Here is a 17,039-nt window from a genome sequence, read left to right on the forward strand (position 1 = left end):
CCAGCCCGAGAACCTTCTGAAATATCTGTGCTCCTCTAATTCAGCCTTTGTTAAGCACCCCAAATTTTAATTGATTCACCATTAGTGATCACGTCTTCAGGTGGTTGGGCCCTAATGTCCAGAATTCCCTCCTTAAACCTCTGCATTTCTTACTTTCCCCTTTTCAGACCATCCTTAAAACCTACCTCATTAGACAAAACTTTTGGTCATCTGCTTTGATTTCGCCTTATGTGATTTGGTGTCATATTTTGTTGTATAATGGTTTCATGAAGCCCTTTGGGGCCTTTTGTTATGTTTAAGGTACTATATGAATGTAAATTACTATGGTATTGCAACTTAGGAGCTGTATCTATTTGATAAATTGATTAGAAAATGCCGGAAATACAATTGGTCAATCATAACTTGTTTGGGTGAAGGAAAAATGTATTTTTATTCTTTTAAAATTTTTTGTATTTTGTGCTGCTAGAGACAGGTTTATGTTTTGAAGAAATAATTTGTAATTCTCACCATCTTTTATTATTGACAAAGGTGGACCATGTTGCTGTGCAGATTTGGCATGTAAAATATGTTGTGTGGCTAGTCCACTACCTTTCCATCCACTCATAAGCTGACCCCATAATACATTAGGTGAGCGGGCTCTGAAATCGGCAGCCTATCTGCCACATGTAAATAAATAATTAAAGGTCAATTGGGCTTGTTAGTAAGCCTGTTGACCAGAATAATTTGCCCATGCCCTTGATGCAGTTGATTTGGGCAGGTGGGCAGAGGTAGGATGAGAGAAGAATTGGCGAATGTGGACTGGGGGAGCGCGTTGGAGGGAGGGTCTGTTGAGGAGCAGTGGAGGATCTTTAAGGAGATCTTTCTTGGTGCTCAGCAGAAATTTATTCCGATGGTCAAAAAGGATAGTAGGAGGAGAGGTAATAAGCCATGGATAACGAAGGAGGTGAAGGAAAGTGTTAAATTAAAAGCGGAGGAATTTAGAGTAGCTAAGAGTAGTGGGCGAGAAGAGGATTGGGAGAGTTTAAATGTCAACAAAGATTGACAAAGAAGTTGATAAAGAAGGGTAGGAGAAACTATGAAGCTGGGCTAGCGCTTAATATAAAAAAGGATAGCAAGAGTTTTTATAAATATATAAAAAGGAAGAGGCTGGCTAGGGTGAATGTTGGTCCTTTAGAGGATGAGAAAGGGGACCTAGAGGTAGGGGATGGGGATATGGCGTTGAGCTATGAGGAGAGGCTGAATAAACTGGGCTTGTACTCGTTAGAGTTTAGAAGAATGAGGGGAGATCTCATTGAGACGTATAAGATGATGAATGGGATGGATAGGATAGAGGTGGAGAGACTCTTCCCGCTCAAAAAAGACAGTAGGACTAGGGGGCACAGCCTCAAGATAAAAGGGGGGCAGTTTAGAACAGAGTTGAGGAGGAACTTCTTCACTCAAAGGGTGGTGAATCTCTGGAATTCTCTGCCTGTTGAAGTGGTGGAGGCTGCCTCGCTAAATATTTTTAAGATGTGGGTTGATGGGTTTTTGATAAGAGAGGGGATTAAGGGTTATGGGGAGAGGGCGGGAAAGTGGAACTGAGCAGCGACAGATCAGCCATGATCTTATTGAATGGCGGGGCAGGCTCGAAGGGCTAGATGGCCTACTCCTGCTCCTATTTCTTATGTTCTTATGAAGTGGCAGACTATCTTTTGTGTCCTAGATGAAAAAAGACAGGAAGGAATGGGGGCATCTCAATCAGGGGATAGATACCCCGTGTGCGTCAGGGGCCCACCACCCCTTCTAAGCTGTCACCTCCCCTTCCTTCCTTCCTTGCCACCTTCCCTCCAAAGCCTGGTTCCCCACCCATTCATTGCCCCAGGATCTTGGAACTTACCTGGTTGTGACAGTCATCTTTTGAGTGTGTGCTTCTTGTAGTTCCGGCAGTTAGTAGTCAGAGTATTGTGAGCCAGGAAGCAGTTTAGATACTGATGAGGTGTTGAAGAAGCATAGCAAGAAAGAGAGAGAGGCAGCTATCTGCAGGAAATATCTCCGCTAGAGATGAAGTGCTAAAGACAAGCCTGTTTGTGCAGTAGATTGTTTTCTTCGCTGGACGAAGAGGTTTCATAACAGTTTCATAGAACATATTACAACTGTTGTATTACATGTAATTGTCTTGAGAAACAAACATCTTTAGGTTTTTCAAAGAAGCAAATCACCATAGTTTGATATTCTATATCCCAGGGTATGGAAGGAAGTGGCCCACTACAGGACTTTGGCACTGCTGGAACTGCGAAGTCCCACTCTTGTTTAACACACCAGAGTGTGTTATGGCTGTGCTGCAGAACAGACTTCTTTCTGTCTTGTTGGCTACTAACTGACTTTATTTCCTGTCTGCCCCATAAAATCCAGCTAAGGTCAGTCATCATCTCATTGAATGGCAGAGCAGACTCGCTGGGCCGAATGTGCTACTTCTATTCCTATGTCTTATTTTGTGTTCTTGATTCTTTACCCAATAACTTAACCGTTACACAATACCTATCTTACAGATTTTATATATTGGGGATGTGTGTTAAACTGTGTTTTAGTAAGTATTTCATATGTGAATTAAATACTTACTAGTTCATCAATATCTTTACGTTGGTGAGAGTGTTTGTCCATTCCATTGTTTGAAAGGAGAGAGGGGAGTTGTTTTCCTGGAGCAGAGAAGGTGGGGAGGGGATCTGATAAAGGTGTTTAAATCATGAATGGTTTAGAGTACTAAATTAAAATGTTGTTTAACAGTGACTGGGGGGGTCAGTAACGCGAAGGCATAGAATCTTAGAATCCCTGCAATACAGAAGGAGGCTGTTCAGCCCATCAAGTCTGCACTGACTGTCTGAAAGAGCATCTTACCTGATTGTCAAAAGGATCAGAGACAACATGAAAAAAAACCTTAATATGAGTCAATAGAATTTGGAATATTTGAACTATCCTGATGTGATGGTAGATGCAGATGCTGCTGAATTCTTCAAAAGGAAACTTGGCAAATAATTGAAAAAGAAAATATGTAAGGATATGAAAAAAATAGCAGAGTGGGGCTAACCAGATTGCTCTTTGAAAGAGTCAATGCAGAATTGATGAGCTAAAAGTAGAATCAGTATCAGTAAGAAAATGGTGCTGGGGAAATTAATGGAGTTAAAGGCTGACAAATCACCATAGTTTGATATTCTATGTCCCAGGCTATTAAAGGAGTGGTCCAGGAAATATTGGGTTTTGTTCTGGTCTGCACCTGTACTATGCTGCTCTATGATCCCCTGATTCTATGACTGCAAATGTGGAATGTTATACAGTCCAGTAGTCAATGTACAGAGTAAGGATTCTGTGTTATGATACCTGAATCAGTTACCTACATATTGAGTAGAACAGATGCACTTCAAATTGTCTACTGAAAAGGGTGATTAGTGACATTGAACCGAACAGAATATGTAATAACTGGAAAATGTGAGTTTCGTATGTACATCAGAGGTTTTTACTCTTTATATGCTGACTGGCTATGTATTTTGCTTTTTTTTTTCAAATTTTGAACATTTTCAAGTTTTAATAATCTGCCCTTAGCAGCACATTCTAAGGCTAAATACATCTTCTGTATGATATTTCTGCTCACTTCATTAAATGTCTTGTGCTTCACTACAATCATGCTCAGACTTGATGGATATTTGTCATGAAATGGTAGGTTGCTAATAAAATGAATACTTTCTTTGCACAAGTAAATTTAAACCGCCATGTATTTTGTAAACCAGGGCAGCACCGAAGAAAGAACAGGGTGTACTTTGCAATTGATGCAATTACTAAACAGAGTGCTGTGTGCCAGGAAGCAGTTTATACTGATGAGGTGTTGAAGAAGCATCACAAGAAAGAGAGAGAGAGGCAGCTATCTACAGGAAATATCTCCGCTAGAGATGAAGTGCTAAAGGCAAGCCAGTTTGTGCAATAGATCTGTTGCTGAATAAAGAGGTTTCTTAACAGTTTCATAGAACATGTTACAACTGTTGTATTACATGTAATTGTCTTGAGAAATAGACATCTTTAGGTTCTTCAAAGAAGCAACGGCTTGCTTGATGATATGGTATGGAGTATCTCGACTTCAAGGAAATTCAATCTTGTTGATTCTTAGAAAAATAGCAATGGATTCCTCAGGTTTCTTCTAACACTTAAACTTGGTGCCAATATCCCTGCTTTTTAGTTTGAAGTGAGCATTAAGCATTTTTTTTTGACAGTGACTATTTGGCTGCAAATACAAATGTAAACTACCCAGTTAATAGACTCGGTTTTCAAGCAGCTAATACTGAATCACAAATGTTAATGAACTATCATGTTGAATTTGTCTCAACGGGGCTCTGAATTTTGTGCTACCTGTTATTTCTAGTTTAGATGGTCAGTGAAAAATAAGGATATAAGAACTTATCAAAATGGATAAGGGGCAGCCGGTTCAATAAGGTATTCCCTTTCTCTAAGTTTCAGTTTCATCTGCCCGTTCTTTTATCTGTATCTCAATTGTAATCTTGCAGGAACTCATTTAATTGCCTCTTGAATTAATTTAATATTGTCTACTTCCCCTTCTCGAGCAATTTATTTCAAATATTCATCTTTATTGTAAAAAAAATTCACCTGAATTTTTTTTAAACTTGTTTTTCTCATCATTTGAATCCTTCACCATAAGTAAATTTCCTAGATCACAATCTTAAAATATTCTTTAAAAAAACTTTCACATTCCTCATTATTTAATTCCTGAAGTCAGATAAGACAATATTAATGCTTTATTCAGTAACTATTTAATCTCTGGTTTTGTCTTTACATTAATGTAACCAGGTACCTTTTTAGTCCTTTTCAATTCAGTCAGGAACTCTGTTTATGTTGCATACATTTATACAGAATAAATTGGATCTCTTCCTTGATGAATAGACTATATGAATATTCCATTTAATTTAACCTCATTTTATTTTGTTTGCATATTGAGCATCTTTCCATTTATCTACATTGAAATGCATCTGCCACCTGTTAATCCAGTTACAAAAAAAATTCAATTACTTACAGATCTGGTTGCATTGTTCTTCATTGCATGCTGTGTCTGAAAACATTGTTGGGGGTTGTTTGTAGGCCCCTAAACAGTTGTGGAGATGTAAGGGAAAGTAAGAGAAATCAGAAATGCATGCAGTAAGGGCACAATTGCAATCATGGATGGCCTTAATTTACATATAAATTGGACAAACCAAGCTGGCAATGGTAAAGTGGAAGAGGGCTTTCCAGAGTGTGTGTGCAATGTTTTTTTAGACATGTATGTTGAGCAACCAACCAAAGGACAGTTTATTCTTGCCTGGGTACTATGCAATGAGAGAGGACTAATTAACAGTTTTGTCTTCTCCTGGGGAAGAGCGACCACAATATGGTAGAATTCTTCATTAAGATGGAGAGTGAAGTAGTCGAATCTGAAACTAGGGTCCTGAATCTAAGTAAAGGGATCTATGAGGGTATGTTAACGAAAATTGGCAAGGATAGATTGGGGAACTGTACTAAAGGAGTTAACAATGGATAGGCAATGATTGATATTTAGATAATGTGTGTATGAATTACAACAATTATTCAACTCCATCAGGCACAAAAATAAAAGAGGAAGGGTGGCTCAACCATACCGTACAAAATAAATTGGGGATAATATTAAATCCGAAGAGAAGAAATATAAAATTGCCAGAAAAAGCAGTAAGCCTGAGGATTGGGAGCATTTTAGAATTCAGGAAACGAGGACAAAAAATTTAATCAAGGTGGGGAAAATAGAGTATGAAAGGAATATTATTGGGAGCTTAGAATGGCAGGGTGGCCACACAGCGCCAGGGACCCAGGTTCAATTCTGGCAGAGGTGCAAGTTCTCTTGTCTGCATGGGTTTCCTCCAGGTACTCTGATTTACTCCCACACTCCATAGATGTGCAGGTTAGGCGGATTGGCCTACCTTATGTCCCAAAATGTGTAGGTTAGCGGGGTAAATACGTGGGGTTACAGGGATAGGGCAGTGAGTGGGCCTGGGAAACATGTTGAAGCCTCAGTGCAGACTCAATGAGCCGAATGGCCTCCTGCACTGTAGGGATTCTATGAATATTCTATCTATGAATAGAGGCTGACTGTAAAAGCTTGTATAAATATGTGAATATGTGATAAAAAGACTAGGAAAGATAAATATAGGTTCCTTACAGTCAGAAGCTGATGAAATTATAATGGGGAACAAAGAAATGGCATTGGAATTGAACGCATACATTAGTTCTGCTTTCACAAAAGAGGGCACAAATAATCTCCCAGAAAAGGGAATCAAGAATCAAGTGAGAGGGTGGGATTAAGCAAATTTGTATTAGTAAAAAAAATGGCGCTGGGGAAATATGAGGATAAAGGCTGACAAATCACCATGGCTTGATAATCTATATCCCAGAGTATTAAAAGAAGTAGCCCAGGAAATATTGGGTGCATTGGTGGTCATCTTCCAAAATTCTGACGACTCTGAGCAGTTCCTACAGATTGGATGATGGCAAATGTAACCCCACTATCTAAAAAGGGAGAGAGAGAAAAAAGGGAGAATTATGGACCAGTTAGCCTGACCTCAGTAATGGGGAAAATGCTAGAGTCTATTAAAAGAGATATGATAACAGAACATTTGGAAAGGATGAATGGGATTGAACAAAGTCAGCGTGGGTTTATGAAAGGCAAATTACGCTTAACAAATCTAGTCCAGTTTTTTTGGAGGATGTAATTAGTAGAATAGATAAGGGAGAACCAGTGGGTATGGTGAATTTGGACTTTCAGAAGGCTTTTGATAAGGTCCCATCTAAGAGATTAATGACAAAATTAAAGCACATGGAATGGGGAGTAATGGATTGAGAATTGGTTGACAGACAGAAAAAGGAGAGCAGGAATAAATGGGTATTTTTCCAAGTGATAGGCAGTAACTAGTTGGGTACAGCAGGGATCAGCGCCTGATCCAGCTGTTCTCGATGGCCAAAATCTTCCATCCTCATTCGTGGCTGGGATTCTCAGGTCCTTCTGAAAGTGATTGGAGTTTTGGCTGGAACACCAAATTATCCATTCTTGCTCACAACAGGTCCTGCCATGGACAAGAGTAGAGGTTCCTGCCTGATATATGTAAATGATCTGGATGAGGAAACCAAATGTAATGTTTCCAAATTTGCTGACAATACAATACTGGGTGAAATCGTGAGTTGTGAGTTGGATGCAAGGAGACTTCAAGGTGATTTAGACATGTTGAGTGGGCAAACACATGGCAGATGCAGTGGAATGTGGCTAAATGTGAAGTTATACATGGGAAATGAAAAATTGAAAGGATTAGTATTATTTAACAGTGATACATTAGGAAGTGTAGATGTACTAAGCGATCTAGGTATTTTTGTGCACCAGTCACTGAAAGTGGAGAGGCAGGTGCAGCAAACAATTGAGAAGGCAAATGGTATGTTGGCTTTCATTGCAAGAAAATTTGAATTCAGAAGTAGGGATGCCTTAATGCAGTTATGATGTGGGTATGCCGGCGTTGGACTGGCGTAAACACAGTAAAAAGTCTGACAACACCAGGTTTTAGTCCAACCTATTTATTTGATAATATTCTCACAAGCTTTCGAGGGGTTACCCTCTTCGTCAGGTGAATGGAGAGTTCTGGCCTCAGACAGAGCATATAAAGCACAGACAGTTTAGAGATTACTGATTAAAATGCGAATCCTTACACCTAACCTGCTGTTCAAGACCTGAGGTGGCTGACAATGTGAGTGGTAGGAGCACTGATCACAGTTTAAAGAGATGTGTATTGTCTCCAGACAGTACAGTAAGTGAGGTTTTGCAAACCCAGGCAAGTCACGGGGGTTACAGATAGTGCGACATGAACCCAAGATCCCTGTTGAGACCGTCCTCGTGTGCGGAACTTGGCTATCAGTCTCTGCTCAGCGACTCTGCGCTGTCGTGTGTTGTGAAGGCCGCCTTGGAGAATGCTTACCCGAAGGTCAGAGGCTGAATGCCCGTGACCACTGAAGTGTTCGCCAACAGGAAGGGAACAGTCTTGCCTGGTGACTGTCGAGCGATGTTCATTCATCCGTTGTCGTAGCGTCTGCATGGTCTCCCCAATGTACCATTGTCTACCTGATACGTTGCAAGAAAGGATGTCCCGAAGCATGGTACATTGGGGAGACCATGCAGACGCTACGACAACGGATGAATGAACATCGCTCGACAGTCACCAGGCAAGACTGTTCCCTTCCTGTTGGCGAACACTTCAGTGGTCACGGGCATTCAGCCTCTGACCTTCGGGTAAGCATTCTCCAAGGCGGCCTTCACAACACACGACAGCGCAGAGTCGCTGAGCAGAGACTGATAGCCAAGTTCCGCACACATGAGGACGGTCTCAACAGGGATCTTGGGTTCATGTCGCACTATCTGTAACCCCCGTGACTTGCCTGGGTTTGCAAAACCTCACTTACTGTACTGTCTGGAGACAATACACATCTCTTTAAACTGTGATCAGTGCTCCTACCACTCACATTGTCAGCCACCTCAGGTCTTGAACAGCAGGTTAGGTGTAAGGATTCGCATTTTAATCAGTAATCTCTAAACTGTCTGTGCTTTATATGCTCTGTCTGAGGCCAGAACTCTCCATTCACCTGAAGAAGAGGGTAACCCCTCGAAAGCTTGTGAGAATATTATCAAATAAATAGGTTGGACTAAAACCTGGTGTTGTCAGACTTTTTACTGTGTTAATGCAGTTATACAGGGCCTTGATGAGACCACACCTGCAGTTTTGGTTTCCCTACCGAAGAAAGAATATGCTTGCCAGAGACATAGTGGAAGTAACAGTTGACGAGGCTGATACTGGAGTTGGAGGGACTGTCCTATGAGGAGAAATTGGTTTGACTGGGCCTGTATTCTTGAGAGTTTAGAAGGATGAAAGGAGATCTGATTGGAGTGTATAAAATTCTAAAAAGGCTGGACAGATGAGGTGCAGGGAGAATGTTTTGCCTGGTTGGGGAATGTAGAGCTAGAGGGGACAGCCTCAAGATACGTAGTAGATCATTTAGGACAGGGATGAGGAAAAATGTTTTCATTCAGAGGGTAGTGTACCTGTGGAATTCTCTACCTCAGAAGGTATATTCAAGAAAGAGATAGATAATTTTTTTTTGATTTTAATGGCATCAAGGGATATGGGGAGAAAGTGTGAATATGGAATTGAGACACAGGATTAGCTATGGTTGTATTGAATGACAGAGCAGGACTGAAGGGCCGAATAGACTAGTCTTGCTCCTTGTTTCGATGTTTAAAGCCTTAATTTACACATGACATCAGAGGCCACATGATTATAGGAAGCCGCGCTGCAGAAAGGTTTTTATCCAAATATTCCCTCTTTCATAAAATTTCACTTTAGGAAAAAAGGCTGTATGCACCATCATGTGCAAGTTACTCTTCATACATTTTCCATAAACAAAATTATCATTCTTGAACAAAAAAACAAATTTGTTCTTATTGCACACACACAACGGAATTTAATCCCCTCCCCCGAAGTGAGTTCAGAGAGGTGGGAGAATGCTGAGTGGGGACCCCACAGCCTTCCCACCCCTGCCCTGATTAAATCTGGTCGGCTTATCGACAGCTTGTTGCCCCACTATTAATTGTCACAGTTGCTTGTGGTCTCCCGGGGAGGACATCCTTCAAAAGCACTCAACGCCTGAATGAGGGACTTGGCAGTGGGAAAGGGATGCTCACAGCGAGCTACTCCAAGCCCCTTGCTGTCAACCCACCTGTCCCTCTCTTTTCCCTTCCCTCTCACTCTCTGATCTCCATCCTGCCCTCACAGAGCTGTAGCCTGGGTGCCTCCTTGATCTTGCGCCTCGGGTGGGAGTGGAGCTGGTAGCTATCTTTGCTTCTCCAGTGGCAGTACCTGCATGTACCTTCAATTCTTGAGGGCTGAATTTCCACCCTGGGGTTTTTGATCTTGAGGAAGACTCACTGTTGGGCACTTAAGTGCCTGGTTTATCCCCTCATTGTCTGCATTAAATGCCATCCATATTAAAGTATACTGGTTTTTTTTATGCTACGTGTGTGTTGTTGGTTTTTCATCTGGTGTCTGCTGGTTTCTGGGGTGACTTGGCTTCCCTAGCAAACATTGTAGGAATGGTGAGTGTTGCTGCTATGGTAGTTGTTGCTGTCGATCCAGTGCTTTGGTTGGGGAACAGCTGACCTCTGGCAGTGATGTTATCTATTTCCTTAGCAAAATAAGATCTGCCTCATCAGCTGCCTCCTGTAAAGGAGCAGCTTCTCCAGTTTGCATACAGAAGTTTGTGGTTGCAACGATAGGTTCAGCTACACCATGTTCAATATTTTTCACTGTATACTAATATATGTGACAATGATAAATCAATATTCATCCTCTGTTTCTGAGATCTGGTGTTAAGGACATGATGTGCATAAATGATTCTAGTAGAGGATTCAAAGTGGATCTTCCAGGCCTCAAATTTCATGTTTCCTCTTTCTGTTCCAGGCTTGAGGTCAGGGGTGCAATACAGTTTGTAGTACTCCTTGCCCACCTTTGATAACAGAGTTGTCCTTTTAGTTCAGATTTTTTTGCTCAATTCTATGCCGATCTCATAATTCTGGAAGTGTTGCGAATTGCCTCTCGAGTAGGAGCAGGTACTGAAGTATTCAAATCTATAATGATTCACCCAACTGTGAATTGTTGATGGTAAGTTAATTATATTGTTAGGATACATAAGCGAAAAGCATTATTTAATGAAGTACTTAGAGCACTTATGAAGGGAGACTGCTGGTCCTGTAACTATGTTATCTGAGGGGGAAGATAATGTTGAAAGCAGGAAGGAGGAGGCCCCTATCCAGAATAATGGAGCTGACGTTGAAGGGAAGAGGGTGGCACCTCTCCAAGGGAAACTTAGGGATGGACAATAAATGCTGGCCTAGCCACTGACACCCACATGCTGTGAATGAATTTTTAAAAAAGTTACAAAATCATTGATGGACAAGAAATGATGCTAAGTGCATTTTCTTTTGTAAACCCTGGTACATTATTGTCTTATCTAAAGGTCTGGAAAATGAAACAGACTTCCACTGCTGGACATGCATGGCCCCTTGCCCATATCAGTGAGACATGAACTTCAGTATGCCGTCTTCAGTGCCAATAGCGAGAACCTCCTTTGTTCTGTGAACATTCACATTGAGGTTATTAATGTACAAAAGCAGATCACAGCATTTTTGCAATAATGATTTGTATTTACCATGTGCTCAATTGTGAAATAAACAAAGTGATATAAAATGAAACCATGGTGACTCCATCAATGATTGGCAACATGCTGCCCCTGTGCTCGCGAATGCTTCTCTGTTGTGCCCACCGCCTTATAGCAGCCTGCGGAAAGTGGAAGCAGGCTGCTCAATCAACTCTTGTGCCATATGGCATTGAGTAGTGTGGTGGCTGACCTCGTCATGCAGGAACCAATTAAGCACCTACCTCAGACTGTGCGCTCTACATTTCTGCAAGGGCAGCCATTGTCAATGGGATAAGTTGTGCAGATGCAGATTCTGGTGAAGGGGCTGGAAAGTTAGAAGGAGATGCTGCAATTTTCACAGAACTTTCAGCCTCTCATTAACATCCAAAGCCTTCAGCTGGCTGTCATATAGTTTGGATAGGACTGCCTGCTGATGCACACTGCTGTGTCACCAGGACAATCATCCTTGTTAAGGGAACGCAGCTCCTCATGTTCCATGGATGTCAATGCTGGTGGGGGAGAAATGAAGCTGGGAAAATGAAGAGTGGCTTGGCATTTGTTCATGTTGCTACAAGACGGCATATTGTGTTCCTGAGCACAAACTACTCTGCTGGCCTGTTTGCTCTGAGTCACACTATTTTGATCTGAGAATATGCAGCTGAGGGTCCTGGACAAGCCTCAGTTGTGTGGCCCCACTCTGAGAGATGGGTGCAAGGTCAAAGGCTCTGTGTATGATGTTTACCAGTCATCTCCTGAGACATTATGATAGTCTGCATCAATGCACAATATCATGAGCAGCTGTTAGTCCCAAGGTGCTGCTATCTCTAGGGCTGTGTTTCGTGAAGCTTTTCCAGCATTAATTTTTGCAGAGTGCGCTCCTTCATTACAAGCTGAATCCACAACAATATTATTTACATTTTCCTGACAAATATTACAGTTAGTGCTCATCTAACTCTTGATTGACATTTCCTACTAGCAACAGTGGCACCTACATCCACTTCTTGCCTCACAGCAGAAGTTCCTCATAGGCCCATCTTTTTAAACAATTCCCAAGCCACAATATCCACACAGGATCTGCTCCACATCCATACTGCTTTAGGTGTTGCTGGACCCGACTCCATCCCACACCCATCCCTCTGAGAGAAAATCCAGCAGTCCCGAGTTTGTGAAGTAGGAAAATTTCCTGACTCTGCATACCCACCTTGGGAGTGAAAATCCAGACCCATGTTCCATGTAGTAGGTAAAATCACTTTATTTGCACAGCAAGAGATCATATGAGTATGGCAATTCCCAGTGTGCAATGGTATATTCATACCATCCCTAAGATGAAATGTAAAACATAGATCTTCTCTGCCTAACATGGTAAACAGACTTTCAAGATCCCTATTTGAAAAGCAGGGAATTCTCTCTGTAACAAAACAAAAGAATCACGATCACCAAATGACTGCACTGAAAAATCAATAAACACAATTTAACCTTGTTTTTATATTTTAATGTAATATTCAAATTAATCTCAGTGTGAAATGAATGTTATGTTGTGGATGCAACAATGTTAATTCTTGTTTTATTCTAAGCCACGTTGATTTCTGTTGCAATTATGACAAATGTGAGCTCATGTAGGTCTAGTCCAGTATGTCTAGGGAACAGATGAGGAGATGTAATTCCAACTGTCCCATCTCTAAGGCACAAAATGTTGAATGCCCATACAACAGGCAGGTATCCCAAACAAACTAACAGTTTCATTAACTGATAGGCATTCTGAATATGATGGCTTTCCTTCAAATATAACTGATGAAGAGAAACATCATCGTCTTTGAGTACTATCCAGGATAACAACTCAGTTCAGGCACACAGTCTCTTTCTTTGTTTTTAAACATAGTAATGTGTATTACAACACTAAAGTACCAAATATAACTATTTTTCACCATACTTTGTCCTGTTCAACAGATGAGGAAAAACATGGTGTCAAGGATGAATCCTTGAATTCTCAAGGTGATGATGTGGGGATGGAGAGTAACAATAACTAGAGCTAATCTTGCTTCAATCAGCTCAGTAAGAATGAAACCATACAAGAGAGCTTCACCACCCAGGATGGAGGAGAGCATATGGGGACAATAGTATGATCAATCAGGTTAGAAACTGCAAAGAAATTAAGGCCCAAAAATGCAGTCACTATCAAAGAGAATGCCATTTATTATCTTGATTAGGGCACTTACTGATGTGGAATGGCTGGCAGCTTGATTGAAACAAGAAAATGGAAAGAGCATAGATTTAGGAGGCAACAACACACTGAAGGACAATGAGAGATGGAGGTAGTGGTGCTGATGAAGTTTTGAAAGAGATGGAGCTTGTATTCATCAATAGCATTGGCTAACATAAGGATCAGGAAATTAAACTGGATGGTCAGAGGTTTAAGGAGATGGTTGAGAGTGAAAAAGAAATGAATGAGTTATTGCAGAATCAAAGAATTATTATGGTACAGAAGGAGTCCATTTAGACTTACGTGTGCACCAGCTCTCTGAATGAGCATTTCACTTAGTGCCATTTTTCTGCCTTTTCCCTGAAATCCTGCACATTGTTCTTTTTCATGTTACTTTTGAATGCCTCATCTTTCCTGCATAAATAAAAACAACATGAATATTGGATGATTTTGGTAGAGATGGGTTATGCGTGTGTCTTGAAGTTTGATCTAGTCTCGAGAGATCTGATGATGATGGCTAGGATGCATGACCCTTGTATTATCAAATCTGTACCTTTGGACTTGAGAGAGTTAAGATGAATGGTGTGAACATTCTGCTTGGGGCAAAGACATCACAACATGAGGTGAGAGAGTGCTTGGTCTCATCAATAGCTTTATCACGGCAAGTGGAATGCCAAAGGCTAGGCAGTTGAGATTTTGAAAGACAGATGCATTTGATATGGGGTGAGTTTTTTCTAGTGTCGGGTAAAGAAGGAATTTGGGTATTAAGCCTTTTAGCACCAATTGACCAGTATTTTCCTAGAGCAATGGAAATTTGGCGGAGGTGCACAGAACTGCGGCTGTTTCTGCAGATTTTCTCCTCAGAGGTCAGAGTATGTTGGCGGGGGGAGGGTAATCACTGAATGAATACACAGTTATCTTTAAATACGTCTATAGATTTCATTCATCAAATTTGCAGTCAAATGCTTTCAAGTAGAAGCATTCCCCTGATAGTCTGAGTATTAAGATATACCTGCTGATTCCAACATTAATAATGGTACCTTTGATGCTCCTACTTCTCTCTCCACTTGAGCAATGCATACCATTTTTAGTGGTGCTGGTAGCTGCTCTTCTCGTCAGCAGCCCCAGCCTGCCTGTCATCACTAATTGAATGGCATTTCTGGAGGCAGCTTCTTAATTGGCCACCTTTAGGAAGATTATACTTGATGTCCTGTCTAGATTCCTCACTCAGAATTCATCCTGCTGGCGGTATTGGCATGCTAGAACTAAAATTTAACCATTAAAGCTAAGAATGCTAAATGCTTTCTAACAGTGAAGGGCTGTCATTTGAGTAATGATACAATTGCCATTTTCCTGTAATAAGGATCTGTTATTGAAAATTGTTAATTGAAGTTAATTAATTGGGCATTTTTTCCTTATTACGTTATTTATAGGATACTTTGATGCTAGCCATGATGCATGCATGGGCTGGAGATCATCAGCCATTTTCTTCAGACTATAAGGAAGTTACATAGACTATTCAGTATTTGCTATGCATTATGAGACATGCCTCGCTCTGGAAGATTGAATGTCCAAAGTATTTGGTCCAAATAGTGAATCAAATCTTCCAACTCAATTTCTATCATCGACAACCTTGTGTTGTGGTTATAATTGGGATCGTAGAATCATAGAACCCTACTGTGCAGAAAGTGGCCCATCGAGCCTGCACCAAACACAATCCCACCCAGGCCCTGCCCCCAAATCCCTAAATGTTATACCCACTAATCCCTCTAATTTACACACCCCTGGTCACTAAGGGGCAATTTCTTAGCATGGCCAATCAACCTAACCCGCACATCTTTGGACTGTGGGAGGAAACCAGAGCACCCGGAAGAAACCCACGCGGACGCGAGGAGAACGTGCAAACTCCACACAGACAATGACCCGAGCCAGAATCGAACCCAGGACCCTGGAGCTATGAAGCAGCAGTGCTAACCACTGTGCTATTGTGCTACCTATTGGATGAAAGTGAAGGCTCTGTGGCAACAATTTGGCCCTTGAGAAATGGATAGAAAAGATCAGAGTTATGCTGAGAGGCCACATGTTCTTACATACAGCAACACCCAGGCCAAATTCAGTATTGGTCTGTTAATCCTGAAACATCACAAAACCTTTGAGGAAATTGTGGGCAAAATTCTGAAGGCAGGAACTCGTAAAATACAGCACATGGCCTGCCATTGATGATCTGCTCGTCCCATTTTATGGACGATGATGGAGGTGATGGGTGACCATCTGCCCATGAGCCTCTTGTTGCTATGAAGTGACCTATTAAGGGTTAACTAGTGCCTCAACTCAACTCAGCCTTACTTGCCACATCAAGAAACCCATGCCATGTGGGAAGGTAGGCAGCTTTAATTGTGTGTTGAGATGGTGTGGAGAAGGGATCTGTTTTGGGGGATATACCCATTGGAGGCACCACCCTGCCCTGAAAGTCATGGACCCTTTTATCCCTCTCCCCAACAGTCTGTAAACCTGGCTCCCAACTCCCTCACAGACCTGTTAGAGAGGCTTGCTGAAATCCCAAACTTACATTCATTCCAGTCTCCATTAGCTATTCGTTTTTGGGCCTGACCGTAGTCCCAGCAATGACCATCGCTTGAACTCGATGCTACTGGGAATGTAGAGCTGCTAGCCTATCTGATTTGCTGGCCGGTCTCTAAGCCGACAGTTGATCTCCAGATGTGGCCAAAAGTCTCTCCCTCAGCCAATTAATGTTAAATGTCTTTGGGGCAGCTGCATTGGTGAGAATGTGTTCCATGCCATCTCTTTGGATGGCTTGCTAATTATGGCTGGCTGCCCTATGTGCAAGTCAATAAAGTGTTAATTCCCTACTGCACCTTTAGTGATTTCCATGTTCGCAACAATGTAAAATTGAAATAATGGTGATATATTCTGAAAATATTATTATTTTTGCCTTGACAATTTTTATGTTACAGAATTATTTTTGTATATATAACAGGTAACCTGCCAATGCCCACAATTGCTGTACTTGATGGAGCTGCCTTAGGAGGGGGCCTGGAAATGGCTTTAGCCTGTGACATTCGTGTAGCTGGTAAGAGACAATTCCATTAAATACTTGGTTTAATAAAGCATGGATGAAAATGGAGAATAAAAGTTAACATTTGAGGGACCATACTCTGATGTAGTTATTATGCAATGTCACATGATTAAGTAGCATGATCTGGTGGGAAGAAGCAGAACCTCGTGTGGAACTACTGAGATGGATATAGAGCTATAAGTAATTTTTCAATGTATAAGTATCTTTCTTAGGGAAAAAGTAAACCCTAAATAACCCCAACTAGACACCAAGCACAAGACAAAACAGAAAATAGTCTGAACGTTTTGATACAATCTTTTGCTCTTTCTAAAGTAAAGTGGTGATTTTGTGCTACAGGGAATCTGCGTTACTGTGACAACATGCACATTTTACATGCATGTTGTAGTCCGGAGCTATGGATAGTGATGATGGCAACTCCAACTTTCCCGTCATATGACTGACTGGAAATCTTTCCCAATCTTCCCACTTGCC

The 17,039-nt window shown here is 41.3% G+C and overlaps 1 protein-coding gene across 3 annotated transcripts in view; it reads left to right on the forward strand.

The window, feature by feature from the left end:
- auh (AU RNA binding protein/enoyl-CoA hydratase) overlaps positions 1-17,039 on the forward strand; it is a 257,979-nt gene that overhangs the window by 140,150 nt on the left and 100,790 nt on the right. For all 3 annotated transcript variants that reach the window (XM_080188754.1, XM_080188753.1, XM_080188752.1), the window contains exon 5: positions 16,470-16,562. In XM_080188754.1, coding sequence (XP_080044880.1) covers positions 16,470-16,562 — 93 coding nt within the window. The remainder of the gene's footprint in view (positions 1-16,469; positions 16,563-17,039) is intronic.

Source organism: Carcharhinus amblyrhynchos, chromosome 5 (assembly GCF_965287045.1).
Source record: "Carcharhinus amblyrhynchos chromosome 5, sCarAmb.v2.hapA, whole genome shotgun sequence".
Taxonomy (NCBI): Eukaryota; Metazoa; Chordata; class Chondrichthyes; order Carcharhiniformes; family Carcharhinidae; genus Carcharhinus; species Carcharhinus amblyrhynchos.